We start from the raw sequence: 18,125 nt of genomic DNA, 5'->3' as shown, positions 1-18,125 counted from the left end.
CCACGGAGACAATGAAAATATATTGAAACAGGACGCATCCTTGACACACTTCTTCCCTGATTTTCAGCCATTCAGTGTTTACTTGCTCTGTTCTGAGGACTGCTTCCAAGTAGAGGTTTCACATAAGCAGTGTTCTGGGATTCCTATTCTTCTCAAGGTTAACAATCTATCATGATCCACATGCTCAAATGCCTTTGCATGGTCAATGAAGCACAGATAAGACATTCCTCTGGTACTCTTTGCTTTAAGCCAAGGTTCATCTGACATCAGTGATAATATCTCTAATGCCACGGACTCTTCTAAACCGTCTTTAATGTGGAAAAGCTCATTTATCATGATTCATATTCACTGTGCTGCCCATGCTGGTAATAAAACCCAACCTCAATGCCAAGCCAGAGAGACTTTTAATTCTGGGGCTTGGGGGGTGGGAGGTGATTGCTCATTCTTCTCCTGAGAAATAGCTGGTGTCTTTGAATCACGAGGAAGGCCAGGCCTTGGGAGTTAGCATCATCAGTCCCCATGGACCCTCCCAGTGCTGATGACAAAAGACAGATAGGACTAATGCTAAACCTGAACCAGAACCCAACCTTCTACCAGTAAATATCTACCAGTTACAAGGGTGATGGGCTATGAGGTGAGAAGGTACTACAGAAATGTGCTTTGAGATATAGAGAGCCAATAGTAAGTTATGTTCAATCAGTCCAGAAACAAAATCAATCTTGTATAAATTTATTTTACAAAGAACAAAACATAAAATGTATCATTTTTAAATTGAAGGCACATATCCAAAATGGTGGTGGTGGTGTTGTGTAGAGTCGTCAGAACTGACCCATAGCTGACCCTCCAGTGGGTTTACAGAGGCAGTAAATCACACAGGAAGAGATTACCTATCCTCCTCCCACAAAGCAACCAGTAGATTCGAACCACATACCTTTGGATTGGCAGTGTAATTCCTTACCACTAAGTCACCAGAGCTCTATAAATTATATTTTTGTTGTGTACCATAGAGTCAAAACGGACCCCGAGCTGACCCTCCAGTGGGTTTTCAGAGGCAGTTAAGAAGGAGATTGCCCACCCATCTCCCATTGAGCAACTGATGGCCTTGAACCTAGTGCCTTTGGGTTTGCAGTGCAGCTTCTTGCCAGTAGGCCACTTTTGTCACACTGGTGGACTCTGTTCCTAATCTCCTGAGAAAGCATGCAGGACTCTCATATATTAAATGGTGCAGTGCCAGCTTTTCTCCTTGTCCTAAGATTTCTGACCATCTTAAAGTCCATCCTTACCTCCATTTTTGCTTTTGTCTTTTCCCGTGAGCTGGTGGAAGCGGACATGTAACATCAAGCATGGCGGAACATAGCAGATGCCCCTGACCCCTCCTATCTTCAGGCTCTGCGCACTGGCTGGCTCCTGACTCAGGACTATGCCTTCTCCTTTTGCAGCATCTGTGTTTCTAGATTTTGCTTCAGTTTGTTGTTTGCAGTTAACTGGTCATATGGAACACAAACCCCAAAACATCCACTGCACTGAGCTGATTCTCATTACAACTCTGTAGGACAGAGTGGAACTGCCCCAAGGGGCTTCCGAGGCCGTTAATAGTTTCAGAAGCAGACTGCCTCACCTTTCTCCTGCCACTAAACACAAGGAACTCTCAAACGGTTTACTTCTTCAAGTAAAGGAACTCTTTGGGGGGGGGCTTAACAATGACGTTAATAATAATTATAGCTTAGTCAACTTGTTTGTACCACACAAGTTAACTCTATATTACACCTAAATCATTTCCATTTTGGTTTAGGAGGGAAACAAGACTCACTTTTTTGGCTTTTCTTGTTTTGGTCAATGTTTCTTTTGCCCCAAGCCACCCTAGTGTGTCAGGTGGCAAAAGCCTGTGTAGCCTTAAATCTCTGCCTCGGGAAATTGAACACTCATCGATCCTAATCTTTTCCTGTCCCCCACAGAATGAAAAGGAAAGAAAAAAGGTTTTTTCCCCCACTTAGAATGTACAGGAGTCATGTTACGTGTACATTTATACACATATGTGCAACTCTGGACTACGCTGTCACTAGGTGAGGGGGAAACAGCAGAGCCAAAGGGCTCTTTGTGTGATGCAAGGCCACGAGCCAGACTCCTCCTAGTGCCATTAGAAATAATGACGTCAACACATGCGTTCTGTTCAAACAGCAACATGTGGCATCACTGGCGAGCTTGTGCGATCCTGAGAAAGGGGCAGGCAAATGTACAAACGAAGAGCAGGTTTGCATTTATTCCCCATCATCCTGAGTACGAAACGTCTCAGAAAGTCATACTGAGGTCAGGTCCTCAATATGAAGGGGAAATGAGTGTCTTTCCCATAAAGCTTAAGCAGCCAGGCTAATAAATTACTATGTATATCCTTAGAGAGTCTCTTACACCAGGAGGCTGGTATTTTGTTTTCTACGGAGACTTTTCCTCGCCATCTCACCACACGAAAGCAGCTCGCTCTCGTAACATGCGGACACCAAAGCGCTGCCATTCTCGCTGGTAAATCCACAGTTCCTGTGTCGTGTCCAAACAGGCCAGCACTGCCCCCCCTTTCCATGCGATCAGCCGGGGATCCATGTCCTAAGGGGGATAGGAGAGTACGTCAACATAAGCAGCCGGTTCAAAACGCCCACGTAATAGCAGAGGCCTGATACAAGCCGCATTTTCAACTTGCCTGACACAAGACTACCAAACCACACAATTCTGTTTCAAATGAGAAAAAATTTTGTAATTGCTATTATTGAAGATGCTGCTTTGATAATTATTCCACAAATACTTGGGCCTATAGGTAAGAAGGTATACAAGAAAATGGCTTATTTTGAAGTCTGAGTGGCAGACAGATCCACATAATCCCTCTCTCAAGAAAGAATATTCCCCCAAGAATCATGTTCCTGAGATTTAGTAAAATACAGGCAATCTGTTCCCAAATTCCCAAGTTAAAGTTTCTTTTTAAAAACCAGACAGAGAGTGCAAGTCAAAAAGGACCTTAAAGATCATGTGGTCCAGAGACCAGCAACAGATCTTAAATATGGAAGAGAGAAGAATGGAGCTGACGTAGTTGACAGTGTGTGAGACACAGTCATCTGGTAGATCCACCAGGTGTTTTGACAAAAGCAGAAGCTGAGCATGCAGCCTGGAGCACACAGCAGGGCTACCACCCCCTACTCCACGTCATCCACTGGATATCTGAGAGCTGCTCAATTTTCTCACCTGCCCAAGCCCTCAAGACTTCCTAGACAAAAGCCCACCACCCAGGATTTTCATTTGCATTCAGTCCGACTTGCATTATGAAACAACCCACCTTAGGCCTTGTAATCACATCGACATTTTCAATAATTCTCCTGAATGAAGGTGGCATTTTGTTGAGGATTCTGTGCTGTAGAAATTCTTGCGCTTTATGAAACATCAAGCCACCTCCCACTACCAGGATGGAGCTGTACATCTTCTTCTTTGTGTCGTCAGATGCTGAAAAGACAGTGATGAGCCTGCCATCATTTTCTCCATGTCCACCCGCTGCCAGCTAAATCCTCACCGTCCTTGTGTGTACACCCACAACAGTCTTCTCCAGGATCTGCCTCCAACCCGTCCTCAGCACTGCAGCCAGAGTAACCTCGCAAAGCGCAAATGTGAGCATGGTGCTGACCTCCCTCCCCACCAGCTCTCACTACAAAGAGGATTAAGGCTTAGGGCTTTAATGAGGCCTGTGGCATCCAATGTGCCATGACTCATCAAGACTGCCCCGTCTGCTTCCTTCAGCTCTCTACAGCTGGCCACTCTGGCCTTCACACCCACCACACTGTCCCTCTCAGCCTTATTCCTCTGCTTGGAAGGCCGTATCCATCTGTGAGTGGCTGGCCCTGACCCACCCACTTAAATCTCTTCCTGTGGCATTTCTGGATCCCACATTCTCCTTCCTCTCTCCAGTTAGTAAAAATCTCTACTCAAATCTTTTAATTAGATGTTCTCACAATTTTGTTTTACTCAGTAGCACCTGCCAGTTTTAATATCACATGCATAATTATGTGACTTATCCTGGTCTTCTGCACCAAAGCTATAGGGAGTTCTGTTGGCCCAGTGGTAAGAAGCTGCACTGCAATCCCAAAGGCACGCAGTTCAAATCCATCAGCTGCTCTGTGGGAGAAAGATGGTCCTTCTTCTCCCACACAATTGCTTCAGAAAACCCACTGGAGCATCAGACCCCACTGGGTCTATTCTGACTCAGTGGTACACAACAACAGCAGCAACACAACAAGGCTATATGCAAAACGAAGGCAGGAGCCATCTGATTTCCTCACATCTGCATTCCCAACACCTGATAAAGCACACGGTAAATGCTGATGGTTTTCAGTGAATATGCTATCGTGCATACCTATACCCTAACTTGAAGCAATTAATTTCATTTCTAATGCCTGGTCTCCCCAAATATGCTTACAACAGCAGTCTATGCTATGAAGGATGGCTTTATCCAGGCCCAGGGCTTTTCCTTCAAACAGTGAGATGGCCGTCTTGCGGGACATCAGTGCAGTGAGGGTCTCCTCAGAATCGTTGCCAGCCATCAGGCAGTCTCCCTGGGACGGTCCCAGGTCGACCTCCTGGGAATGAAGTCTTTCTGGAAGATCAGAGGATTGGCCACGAATATCCCCTTCAAATCCAATGGGCTTGGATGCAGACTTGCGGTCAGCAGTAGCTTTTGCAGACTTTAAAGCAATCAAAAGACTCAAGTAAATAGATGACTGGACTGAATTCTGTGCATATTCTCTACCAAAACCTGACTCTCTCAGCCCATTATTATAAAGAAAGCCTGTCACTGTGGTGTAGAGAGGAAATAAATCACAGTATATAAGCACCATCCAGCATTTATGCCAGATCTCTTACAACTAAAAGGTGGAATTCAAAGATTATGGTGCACGGACAGTCACTAAGCCAGGACGGGTGAGCAGGATAGGGTTTAACACCTTTGAAAACCCCCGGAAGGGTCAGCTATGGTGTGATTCCAACTCGACAGTACATAAAATAACAACACTGGTTGGATTTTAAATAAGAATGTGAGTATATGATTGTCCCTCCTGGTAACGAAATCTTTAAGAGTATTTTAGTGGAACTCACAGGCTGTCAGGGACTGACAATTCACAGACTATCAGGGACGCCTCCTTTTGACAACACATCTAACCACCTTATGTTTGTCTCTGGAATAGGAACCAACACTGGGAAGAGTCAACAATCCTCTTCACTCCTCTCTCATGAACTGCTGCTGTCTCATTAGCTGTTAAGAGCTTAAATGTGCACCCTTGCTCCAAACATCCTATTTCAGGGACAAAGGAATTCAGCTTTTTGCTTAAGCCACACTCCTTTCACATTATAGTTAGAAAATACATGAGATTTTACAAAAATTAATTATTCTGGATAAATACAGACAGTTCCTTAGTTACAAGATCTGTTCCAGTGTCTTTCGGAACTTATATGTAAAAACAGTTCTTGGTTCGCTGATCTTAGTGAAAAGCTTGATGTTTTTTCAATGATTTAAAAGCTACATGTGAAAGTGCAGCAGGTGCAAGTGACAGTGATAGAGAGTTTGTTGTTTCACAGTGAAAGCAAATGTACATGACATTAAAGAACAGAGGTTATCTGCAAGTCAGATGCTAACCCAGGGACTGTCTATATTCACAAGTGTGCAAGAGAACTAATTCATATACACCAAATGGAAGTGTCTCCAAGGAAGTAAAATTCCAAAGTGCACAATATTACCCTGAAAAGTCAATGAATTGCTGAATAAACATATAACATCCGTAGTGGAGATGTGAATCCATTTCACTGAGCGTTTTATCACTGTATGTATACTATAAGACACACACACATTACAATTGCCCCGTAATTATGAGCAGACACCTCCTGATGGGCACCCCCTCACATCCTACGAGGCTGCACACCTGTTCTTGTTTGCTCTGCGTGGCCAGCAGGTAGTGTTCGTCATGAGGATCCTCAGGGTCGCCCTGAGACCGATGCTGTAACGTTGTCATTTTCTGACCAACAATTCCAAAAGTTGCAGGGTAGAATAAAGCCATTGGAGCCTGTACACAGAGGGGTAAAGAGTCATCAACAAAAGATACAGCCTTCTGAGAAAATGGACCCACTAAATTTTGTTTTTCTAAATGGTCAGGACCTGTCAGTAAAATCAGGCTGCATTCCTTTTAGAGAGTAGGATGTATCTTTGGTGCTTACTCGACCAGCAGATACAGGGGTACCCTACCTTCTTATGCTTTAGATACTGCATTTATTACAAATTGATGTCTGTGGCAACTTTAGTGTCAGGCAAATTTCTCTAACTAGGCCATTCTTTTCCATTTTGATAATTCTCAACATATTTTAAACTCCTTCATAATGCTCAAGAAACCAAAACAAAGCAAAGCAAGACTGTAAACTCATTGCCATCAAATCAGAATCAGCTCATAGCAGACCCACCATTGGGTTTTGGAGGCTGTACGGTCCCGAGCGTGCGCTGGTGGATTAGAACTGCCAGAGGCTCTGCTTTTGAGTGAGCAGCACAACTCCCTATGGACTACACCCCCAGAGCATGCTTAATGTATTACAGCATCATGCAAACAGAGGCCTTCAGTGCATGAAAACCAAACCAAGCCACTGCTGCCAAGCCGATCCCGATTCACAGCAACCCTCCACTGGGTTTCTGGGGGTGTTAATCTTTATGGGAAGAGACTGCTCATCTTCTCCTGTGGTACAAGCAGTGGATTAGAACCACTGACCTTTGGATTATTAGTTCAGCACGTCATGAACTATATGCATTGGGAAGCCCCCAAAAAAAATCCATGACAAACTTGACTGCATTCTTCCTCTATTGTGGTGGTCAGGAACTGAGCCCACAGTACCTCTGAGGTATGTCTGCACACTCAGTCAACCAAACAGGCAATATGACACCAAGTGTAAGAACCTCAATGCAAATGTAAAATCAATGCCTAGCAATCTATTTTACAATTTCCTGATTACAGGTTTCTCTACTCTGACTAAGATCTAATCATCTGGTGGCTAATTAAAAGATGGTCCTTGGCTGTTAAGATCAATACTGTCTGAGTTACTCAGATGATAGTTTAGAGGGTTCCAGCATATTCTACTGGTTTTACTGAACCCAGACTGCCTTTTCTCTACTCATGAACTTCATTCCCAGCATTACCTGGAGCTTCTCGTCTCCTAAGCGAAACTGGTAAAGGAGGGCAGGAGAATCTGGATGTCGAATTTGAAATTCATGGTCCTGAAGCCCAGAGATGTCCTGATTCCAGGAAAGATGCAGTCAGTGAAACAGTAAAGGTCCATACAGACAGACACTGTAAATTACACTTAAGTAAGCCTTACTTCCCTCTAAATCTCACCATACAGACACTGTAAATTACACTTAAGTAAGCCTTACTTCCCTCTAAATCTCACCTCAGCCTTCTCAAAGCTGGCCCACAATTTTCCACCACAAGTAACTTAAAAACACAAAAGTACACTTATATCTTACTTCCTTTTTTGTTTCTGAAAATGTCAACTTCAGTGTTTCTTTCCTTCAATATAAATAGATACTAATATAATCACCCAAAACAATAAGCAAATTTCTTTCAATAACTGGGAAACATTACAAGTCTTTGCATGTTTTCTTGTTGGTTTTTTTTTTCAGAATTGTTATTGAAAAAGATTTATTTAAATGTCCAAATAAAAAGTATAAATAGGTTTATTGTTGTTATGTGCCATTGAGTTGGAACTACCTACCTATAAAAATGTTGTTATGTACCATTGAGTCAGAACCAATCCTTAAGTGACGCTTTGGCGGGTTTTTAGCGACAGTAAACTTCATGGGAGGAGCATGGAGCAGCTGGTGTATTTGAACTATGTACCTTTGTACTGGCAGCACAAGTCCTTACCACTAAGCCACCCAAGCTCCCTTATAAAAATGTAGCAATCTGTATTTAGCAATGACAGGCTGACCAAATAATTACAAAATATGTTCTCAATTATGCTTTTTTAGTAAATGTTTGCATCTATGTTTTTAACTGTAATTATCATTATTCCTAAAGGCTTATCGTCATCCTTTACTTGAAAGGTCAGACTTAAAAGGCGAGAAATCTGCTAAACTCTTTCCCAAAATAATAAGCCGTGTTTTCCTGAGTCTGAGACACATCCTCATAGTGGTAAGAGAACACTGTTAAAATTTTAAGTAACTTTTAAGTATCTGAAATTTTTCTTGAAAACACAAATAATACAAAAATGAGACCAAAAAAATTCCAGACAAACTAAAAAGAAAACACAAATAATGAGCAATAGTGATTTTGCTCCTACCTGATCTAAATGACAAAAAGTTTCTTTAAGGTGCTGGAGAAGAAGGCAATCCATTTTATTGGTCAACTGGCATTCTCTGTATGGGAACCCAGCTCGCTGCATTAGCCAGTAGAAACATCGTGACACATCAGATCCCCCATATGCCAGACAGAGCCTAGAGTTAAGAGAAAAGGGCAGATGCCTGATCTGTTGGTTGTGAGGTTAGAAAGGGTATTTCCAGAATTCAATTACACATGATGAAACACAGTGGATTTCAAGAAACGTTTGTTGTAGGAAGAGATTAAAAATTCAAAGAGCAAGGGAGCTCTGGTGGGCTAGTGGAAAGAAGCTACACTGCAATCCCAGAGGCATGTGGTTCAAATCCACCAGATGCTCTGCTTGAGAAGGAGGGGCAATCTCCTCCTGTACCATTCAGATCTGATTTGACCGTACACACAAAAAAGATAGTAAAATAAAAATAAATAAAAAAAAATTCAAAGAGCAGAATGGATAGGTGTGGGACACTTAAAAGGGATTATGGTGTTTACAAAAAGGATATAAGAAACAGAATATTCACTATTCAATTCAGTGTATTTCCAAGTCAATACATGTTCGCTACATGCTAAAGCAGGCAGATGCTGAGCTTAGAGGGACCTCTCTACTCACTAACTGAACATCTCCACAGCTAAAAAAACCAGTGTTAAGGCTATTTTAGTGGTACAAGAACTAGGTTTAGCGTTTCTCCACAACATGAGAACCAATGACGTTGTTGTTGTTGTGTGTTGTCAAGCCAGAACTGACTCACAGCTGACCCTCCGGCAGGTTTTCAGAGGCAGTTAAACTGCATGGGAGGAGACTGCTGTCCATCTTTCTCCTACAGAGAAGCTAGTGATTCAAACTGTGTGCCTTTGGGCTGGCAGCACAATTCCTTTCCTCTAAGCCATCAGAACTCCCTAATGGTATTGTTTATTGTTGTTGTGTATTGTAGAGTCGGAGCTGACCCACAGCTGACCCTCTGGTGGGATTTCAGAGGCAGTCAATCACACGGGAAGAGATTGCTCATCCTCCTGTGGAGTGACTGATGGCCTCGAACTGATGCCTTTGGGACTGCAGGGCAGCATCTTGCCACTAGGCCACCAAAGCTCCCCTCTCTAATGGTATTAGATAACCTATATAATGGTATTAGATAACCTATACAATGAATGTACAAAAAAAACTCATGTGGGGTTTCACAATGCATTGTGATTAGGGGTGAAATGTGGGTGACCAACTTTCCCATAGATGGAGTCACCCTTAAGATTTGTTTTATACATACCTGGAGACACAGACTACCTAACATAGAGAATAGGATGAAAACATCCCAGGAGCACAGAATGCTGCAGAGATCCCTTCCATGTAGTATCAGAGTGTGCTCATCTATGCTACGCTCCCTTCAGAAAGGGCAAGTGGCATACCTATCTCTGTTAACTAGTTTACTTACTTTTCTATCTGTGATGACATAAAGGGAGTCAATCAGTGATCATGAAGTCACTTGTCACTCAATAAATGCCATCATGACAAGAAAAGCAAATATTGAAAACACTAGTTATTGAATTCAGACTTCTAAAAAAAAATCTATTTTTACCTAAACAAAGCTATGCTCTGAGTGTATGGCTGGCACTTGCATGCCAGACCACAGTGGGAGGCAAAGCCCACGTATGCTTTCACAGAGTGCATTCTGGGACTGTCAGAGTTGTTCCAATGGGCAGAGTACCCCATTTGTTCAGTGAGGCCCGTGAAAACGGATGTTCTCACAATCATGCTGGCTCCCTGTGCAATGGTTCTGTGACTATAATCACTTGGGTATCATTCTGTTCTCCCTTGTGATCCTTTAGAGTTGGACAGCCTGCAAGGGGAGAGGGTATGAGAACCACCCCCGCCCCAAGCTCCTTCCTCACCGAGTGTTGCGATGAGAGACCCCGTCTTCTACACAGCACACGCTTGTCTTCTGGTCGCCAACATCGACAATGCACGTGCTGCTTAAGCCACTACCGAAGGTGGCACACACTGACTCCTGATGGACCACAATCCCTACGACACAAAACGCCAAAGGCCAATCAGCTGGGAGAAGCAAAGGTCCTTAAAGCAGAGGATCAACTAGCATCAGGAAGGCAGGTTCTCTAGGCAAGGGTCTGAGCAGATTGCACCCACCCCCCTAGAGTAAGCACTGAAAAAAATCAAGAATTTGTTTAACTCTGTCATTTGAAGAAAAAAGCAAAATGCATTTAAAGCAGGTTTCAGTGGTGTGTAACATACCTGAAAAGCCCATCTTCATCAGGATCATATTCACTAATTCTTTCACATGCTGTTTATTATAAATATCTGGAATTAACAAGATACACCTATAATACTAAAGAAGGGGAGGGGAAGAGTGAAAAGGGATGAACACTCCATTTCAGTCAAACAAATTTCACTAGATTTTTATTCAGAGATTTTCTCAGAGTAGCTGCTGTGATTAAAGGCTTAGAATAAAAGCTTTTCTCCCTCTGCTACCTATTAGATTTTAGGAATGAACAGGAAAAAAAACTGTGTTTAACTTTGAATCATTTAAAAATTAAGAAATGAAAGGACAACTCATGTGTCTGAATAATCAGAGAGAAAGCATAAACAGAAATTTCTTATACTTTTGCTTGGCCCCACTTGAGTACCACAGAGCAAAAGACAGACAGACAGAGACACACATGTACACACACAAAGGAATGAGCAGAAAAAGAGAAAACACCCAACTAGAACTAACTGAAAGAGAAAAGATATCCCTAACTCCCTAACATGTTAAGCCAAGAATATTTCAAGGATGATATATTATGAAGAAGTTAGCAATGTGTGCTGTTAAACCAAGATTATCACATAATTCAAGTGACTGAGAATTGTAGCTTACCTTTAAATCTTTCAGTGGGATTTCCAAGTATTTTTGTATTGCATGAGACCATATTACTTCAATATCGGCCAGAACAGCGGTCAGGGAGCCCCCAGGACCTGGGTGAATATTTAACTGACCTCTTCTAATGGGCCAGTGAATATTATAACAGTCCAAAGGATTAACATACAAGGCCTAAAAAAAAAAAGGATGGGGTACATGGTCAAACCTTTTCTCTTGGGTTATTTAAATTCATAACCAAAAATCTAAGGTCAGAAATTATCATTGGCATTTACTTCATATTCTTAACGTTCAGAGAGAAGAACCTAACATTTCAGGAGCCAGTGTGAGCGTCTGGTTCTCCAAGTCCTACAGGAAATACCAGGAAAAAACAGAACTAGGTGGTAAAGTAAATAAACCCTAACCTCAAGTTTCTCTTCTATGATTTCATTGTAAAGAAATCTCTTACCTCTTCTCCTACCAAATACTCGGGATGATGAGATGTGTTTGTCCACTTATTTCCAGAACAGTGATCTAAAATTGCAGGTCTCATCTGGTTGTTGTAGGAGCGTGCCTGAAAATAAAGCACAATTTATTTATGCAAGAAAAAAAGGAGAAAAGCATAATAATACTTCCCTTTGCTTCCTGACCCAACCAGATATAATGGTAAATTTTAATCACAAAGATATTTGGTAACATGTTAACTGTCTGCAAAAAAGATTCTTGTTATTTTCTATATTCTTGATTATTTTTCTTCCCTCCCTGACTTTCAACACCTCTAACGGTCAACTTGTATGTCTGACTCATCCTCACAGGACTCAGCTTTGGGCTGCTGAGGGTGTTTCCTCCCTTCTCCATGAAATCAGAAGAGGTTTGATACTTCTGTCACATCATTTTAATGAATCCCTTATCAATGATCTGATTTGCCAAGGTATCTGTGACACTGATTCAGGAGTTCTGTAGGTGCTATGAATGTGTTTTCTTACTTTTTAAAGGAAACTGCACTCTGCATTTCATAATGACAAAAGGAGAACACATGAATGGCATTTTAATAGAAGCGATTAAAGAATGGATGAAGCAAGTGTGGAGACCCAACCTGTTCAGGGATCACAGGAATCCGTCTTGTACCATTTGACATCTTTTTAGACCAGATGGCTTGATCCACCATTTTAAGCCCATTCTGTCTTTGTTCATTACTCTCAGGTTTCTGGGAAGAAAGAACATAAGATGAATGATTTGTAAAAAAGAGCAAGTATTCTGACAAGTTACTAATTTAATCTATGGGCAGAAAATGCTCCCGTGTCAATAAACTGTTATTAGGAGCTGTCAGGTCTATTAAGACTCACAGCAACCCTAAGAACAACAGATCTGAGCCTTGCCTTATCCTGCACCACTGGTATCATCTTCCTCATTCAAATCCAGTGTTGTAGTCAACGTGTCATCCATCTCATTGAGGATGACCTCTCTTTGCTGACCTTCTAACCTTCCCAGCATGATATCTCTTCCCAAGGACTGGTTCATCCTGGCAACATGCCCCAAGGATGTGAGATGACGTTTCACTATCCTTGTCTCCAAAGAGTACTGGGGCTGCACCTTCTCCAAGATAGATTTGCTTATTCTTTCAGTCTGTGGGATATTCAGTAGTCTTTACCAAGACCACAAATCAGGGGAGCTCCGGTGGCCTAGTGGCAAGGAGCTGCAACTACAATCCCAGAGGCACACAGTTTGAATCCACCAGATGCTCTGCCAGGAAAGGAGGGGCAATCTCCTCCTGTACCAGTCAGATCTGATTTGATGGTACACTCACACACACACACACACACACACACACACACAAAAAAACCCACAAGACCACAAATCATCAGTTCTTTATTTAGACTTATTTGTTGTCCAACTTCTCAGATAAACAAGAAGCAACCAAAATGTAATGGCTTCTAACAGATACACCTTAGTTTTTAAACTGACATCTTGGCTCTTTTGACGTGTGATTTCTTGACTGCTGATGCCATCAGTGTTGACTGTGGATCCAAGTAAAAGAACAATCTTGACAAGTTCAGTCTTTTTCTCCATCTATCATGATGTTGCCACCCATGGGTCCAGTGGTGAAGATTTTTGTTTTCTTGATGTTGAGATGCAACCCATTTTGAAGGCTGTCTTCTGTAAGCTGTTGTTGGGTACCGTCAAGGTGGAACTAACCCATAGTTGACCCTCTAGTGGGTTTTCAGAGGCAGTAAATCGCATGAGAGGAGGCTGTCCATCCTCCTCCCACGGAGAAGCTGGCTGATTCAAATCGTGTGCCTTTGGATTTGCATTGTGGCTCCTTACCACCAGGCTACCAAAGCTCCCAATGAATAAGGAGAATAAACTCAATGAATGATGACAGAAGAATCCATGCATTTGAGTAGTGATGCTGGAGAAGACTGCTGAATATGCCATGGACTGCCAAAAGAATAAACAGAAATGTCTTAGAGAAAGTGCAATCAGAATGTTCCTTGGAGGCAGACATGGTGATGCTTCATCTCACATATTTTGAATATGTTATTCCTTAGAAAAGGACATCATGCTTGGAAAGATGGAGGGTCAGAAAACGAGAGTCATATTCTCAACAAGATGGACTGTTACAGTGTCTGCTGCAATGGACTCAAAGTGTCAAGAATGAAAAGGCTGGCAAAGCATAAGACAGAGTTCAGATCCATTGTTCCTAAGGCTGCCAGGAGTCATACTCAATTCAATACATTTAACAACAACAATTACAGCAGACTGCTAATTGCCAATGAGTCAATTCTAATTCTTTGTATTTATAAAATATTTCTTAGAGGCTCTTCCACATATTTATGTAATCCTCACACTTACTATTTTGTACCCATGACATTTCCCCTCATTTGTTTAGTCCACAGGTATTTGAACGATTTTAATATCATAAATACATTCCTAAGTATCTCTGTAGAAATGTTCTGAGTTTTATACCTGAGTTTTAAACGCTAGGGTAGAATTGTAAGATACAAAGAGAGAATTAGTTTAAATTCTTACATAGCCACTACTCATTTTACTGTCACAGTTAGGTTCCAAAGATTAGGCTGTTATGTAAAAATTAGTGTTAAGCAAAAATGGAAGATAACTACGTTAAATCACAAAAATAGACAATGACAGCATTATTACACAATTGCCAGACCACTGAGCATCACATCCCAGACAAACTGATCTATTAAACAAAACATCAGTGCTATTCTTGCTTCATACCACTGTACTTGTTACTGCCAGACAGATTATAACTGCCTGATGTTAATGTACAAAATAGTCAGGATTTTTTTTTTCTTACTAGTGCCTTAAGGTGCTGGAGAAGAGTATTGAATATACCATGGACTGCTAAGGAAACAGAGTTATCCTAGAGATGGCAAAACTAGGCTAGTCCTTGGAGGCAAGGATTCTGAAACTTTGACATACTTTCGACATGTTGCAAGGAAGGGGATGTCATGCTTGGGAGGGTGGAGGGTCAGTGCAGGAGAGGAAGACCCTCAATGAGGTGGACTGATTCAGTGACTGGGGATAGGTGTGTCAGAGACAGTAAGATTGGCACAGGACAGAGCAGGGTGTAGGGTTTAGGTCACTATGAGTTGCAGGTGACTCGACTGCACATAAGAACAACAAGTAGCACAGATGAGAAGTGGAATTTTGTAATTTTGAGTAATGTTATTCTTTTAAAATCTAATAAAGCTATGAAGCTCTTTACTCAAGAATACTAGCTATAATTGAGTCTCTAATGCCTCCTAGAGAACAAAAACCTTAGGGTTTTCATGCAGGCCTTCCATTTTTCACTTACATTCAGTCCTTCCCGTAGCAGCCAGTTGTCCTTGTACAAGGGCTGCCCTTGTTGTTTGTGTCTTCGTGCAATGATGTGAGGAATGCTGGCAGGAAGGGTGTCTGTGGCTCGACCAATCCTCAACGTTGTTGAACCCGGATGAATGACAACGATGAAGTTGCTCTGGATTTGCTGCAAATATAAAACAGAGTATGACTTTAGTCTATGATAAGCAAGTGTCAAGTTAAATAACATACAGATGACAAACTAAGCGGAAAAAAAAAATTAAGTTTCTTTTAATGACTATAGAAGGCAAATCAAAATAATTTGATGAAGACTATTCTTTGAAACGTATTCAGGCAATGCTTGCTCTCTTGTCTAAATACAATTCATTTGAGATCTCAGAATCCTAGATTCTGAAGAAATACTTTTGTAAATGAATGAAATAAAAATCTTCAAAGGCAAATCAATACATAATTATTGAGTTTTTTATGCAAGGCACTCTGGTGACCAGGAAGGAGTAAGTCCCTATCAAAACTCTTTCCAAGAAGGAACTTTTCAAGGAAGAAATTAATAGGAAGAGAGAATTATTATTTCTTAATGCATTGGGTAAATCTTCCCAGAAGAACTTCCCCAAGGTGTTAAGGAGCAATGATGTCAGTTTAAAGACTTTGTCAAGCCCTGGTGTTTCGATTACTTGTTATGCACTTTTCTTTCAGTCTCTTTAATCTCCCAATCCAGATTTCTTTTGATCCTGTATCTTCCATGCAGATTTCTTTTTTTTTAAATTCATTTTTTTTAATTAAAAAAAATTTTTTTAATTATTATTTTTTATGTGTGTACCGTCAAATCGGACCTGACTGGTACAGAAGGAGATTGTTCCTTCTCCTTCAGCAGAGCATCTGGTGGATTTGAACTGTGCATCTCTGTGGTTGCAGTGCAGCTTCTTGCCACTAGGGCACCAGAGCTAGCCTCCATGCAGATTTCTGGCCCTTCACAAAGGCTATTCCCTTTCCCTCCAATGCTCTATCTCAGAGCTAAATCTTATTCCTTACTTCAGTTCTAAAGTTAAATGCCACTAGAAGAGGTTCCCTAGCAATATAACTTCATAGCATCGCTTCTCTTTCCTGGCACATTTGTTCTCTGCCTTCGCAACAAACTTCATGTGAGAAGGGCCTGCTTCTGTCTTACTCATAACTCATACTGAACACTTGGCACATCTATTTGTTGGATGACAAAGGCATATATTATTTTTTGCCTATTACTGCTCAAGATTCAGAAAAACATATACAAATAAAATTCAAGTGACAACTCACCAACTGCCTCGAATCACTTGCTACTCATAGCAACCCTAAAGACAGAGTAAATCCACTCTCTAGGGTTACAGAGGCTGTAAAGTGCACCACATCTCTCTCTTGCAGAGTAACTGGTGGGTTTGAACAACCAACCTTTTAGCAAGCAACTCAGAACTTAGCCTTTTCACTACCAGGCCTCATGATAGCTGCCACAGAGGATATGAAAAAACCAGAAATGTTGCTCTCTAGTGGTTAAGGGACTAGGCTCTTGTACCCCAGATCTGGCTTCTAATTCAGATTGTGTCATTTCCTCATAGTTACAGGGTGAATGAAATAACTAAGTAGCTCAGCACCTGGCCACAGTAAGCCTGGCCTTCCATGAAGACTAGCTCTTAGCAGAAATCTTCCAAGGGCCCACTGCCTTCATGACAATTCAAACTCTGACCTCATGATAAGATCCTCCCTTAAAATCCCAGTTGCATTTCTTGCTCTCCCCTCTTCCTCAATTCCAGACATCTCCCGATCTACTGTGTACTTCCAAAACTTCACATCTGTCTTGTCCCTAGGTCTCTTCCAAGTTATTCTCTCTCCTGAGCTTTTCCCCTTCCCTGACTAACTGCTAGTTATTCTCTGATCTCAGCCTAGTTCCATGTCCCCAGAGAAACAGTGTCCGACCACCAGGACTTGGGAGGTAACTGGTGTGCACACCCAAGACCTCTTTATGCTCTCTGCACTGATCCACCATTCTTTGTATCTGTCACCCATCTCCAGTTGGAGCTGGTCCTTACAGTTTATCTAGCAGTGCCTCACTTAATCACATGGAAGAAAAATTGAGATCCATACAAGAGTATTAGCCTCCTTGGCGATCTATTTCGTGTTTGGCACTGTGTCTATTTTATAGCTTCTCCATGGTACAGTAACAGCTGCACCCAGTAAGATAGATGCTATCTTACTCCATCTACTGGTGATGAAATTAAGACACATTCAACAGGAAAATCTAAGCACTTAATACTTCTTTATTTATTTTGTGATCTGTATGGGGTATTTAACCAGTTTACTACCAGAGTGATCTTTGTTGATTTGCAAAAAAGTTTTAATATACACAAACATATATATTACATACATAAATGTATACACTGTAGTTGTTATATGCTTCCAAGTAGATTCCATTCATAGCACAGCTCTGAACCCTGCCCTATCTTGAGCCAATCTCACTGTCTCTGACACATCTGCCCCCATTACCCCAGTTACCGTCTCACTCCATCTTAACCTAGAGTCTTCCTCTCCTGTGCAGACCCTCTACCCTTCCAAGTATGATGTCCTTCTCCAAGGACTGGCCATCTGGGCAACATGACCAACATGTAAGACGAAGCTTCACAATCCTTGCTTCTTCAAGAAGCAACGTGATTTCACCCTCTCCAGGACAGATCAATTTGTTCTCTTGGTGGCCTATGGTATGTTTAATATTCTTCTCCAGCACCACAACTCAAAAGCATCGATTCTTTTTCTGTCATTCTTAGTCATTATCCAGCTCTCCTATACATAGCAAGTAATTGAGAAAACTTAAACCAGGTGTACCATCTCAAGAGCAGGTTGAGGTCTTGAACCCTAATGAATGAAGACTAGGTGAGCTGTGGGATGATACTGAGAATATTATCCATGAAGAATGCAAATGGTCATTACTAAGACAGAGAAAGAAGAAAAGACCGAGACAGATATCAGAAAAGACTGAATATTACACTAGAACGCCAAGAAGCCAAAACAAAAGGAAGAAATCAGGAAGTTAAATAACTGAACAAAAGACTTCAAAGGG

At 41.6% G+C, this 18,125-nt stretch overlaps 1 protein-coding gene across 1 annotated transcript in view; it reads right to left on the bottom strand.

The window, feature by feature from the left end:
- Positions 1 to 2,301: 2,301 nt before the first annotated feature.
- The window catches only part of ACTR8 (ARP8 actin-related protein 8 homolog (yeast)), a 17,962-nt gene continuing 2,138 nt past the window's right edge, over positions 2,302 to 18,125 (bottom strand). The window contains exons 2-13 of the mRNA XM_006892224.1: positions 15,039 to 15,209; positions 12,315 to 12,425; positions 11,688 to 11,792; positions 11,240 to 11,413; positions 10,618 to 10,711; positions 10,260 to 10,392; positions 8,344 to 8,497; positions 7,202 to 7,297; positions 5,946 to 6,086; positions 4,451 to 4,715; positions 3,320 to 3,483; positions 2,302 to 2,598 (exon numbers count right to left, since the gene is read on the bottom strand). Of these exons, the coding sequence (XP_006892286.1) occupies positions 2,455 to 2,598; positions 3,320 to 3,483; positions 4,451 to 4,715; positions 5,946 to 6,086; positions 7,202 to 7,297; positions 8,344 to 8,497; positions 10,260 to 10,392; positions 10,618 to 10,711; positions 11,240 to 11,413; positions 11,688 to 11,792; positions 12,315 to 12,425; positions 15,039 to 15,209 (1,752 nt within the window). The 3' untranslated portion in view covers positions 2,302 to 2,454. The remainder of the gene's footprint in view (positions 2,599 to 3,319; positions 3,484 to 4,450; positions 4,716 to 5,945; positions 6,087 to 7,201; positions 7,298 to 8,343; positions 8,498 to 10,259; positions 10,393 to 10,617; positions 10,712 to 11,239; positions 11,414 to 11,687; positions 11,793 to 12,314; positions 12,426 to 15,038; positions 15,210 to 18,125) is intronic.

Source organism: Elephantulus edwardii, unplaced genomic scaffold (genome assembly GCF_000299155.1).
Source record: "Elephantulus edwardii isolate Elephantulus edwardi_28Jun2011 unplaced genomic scaffold, EleEdw1.0 scaffold00113, whole genome shotgun sequence".
Lineage (NCBI taxonomy): Eukaryota > Metazoa > Chordata > Mammalia > Macroscelidea > Macroscelididae > Elephantulus > Elephantulus edwardii.
This window is presented reverse-complemented; position numbering and strand designations above follow the sequence as displayed.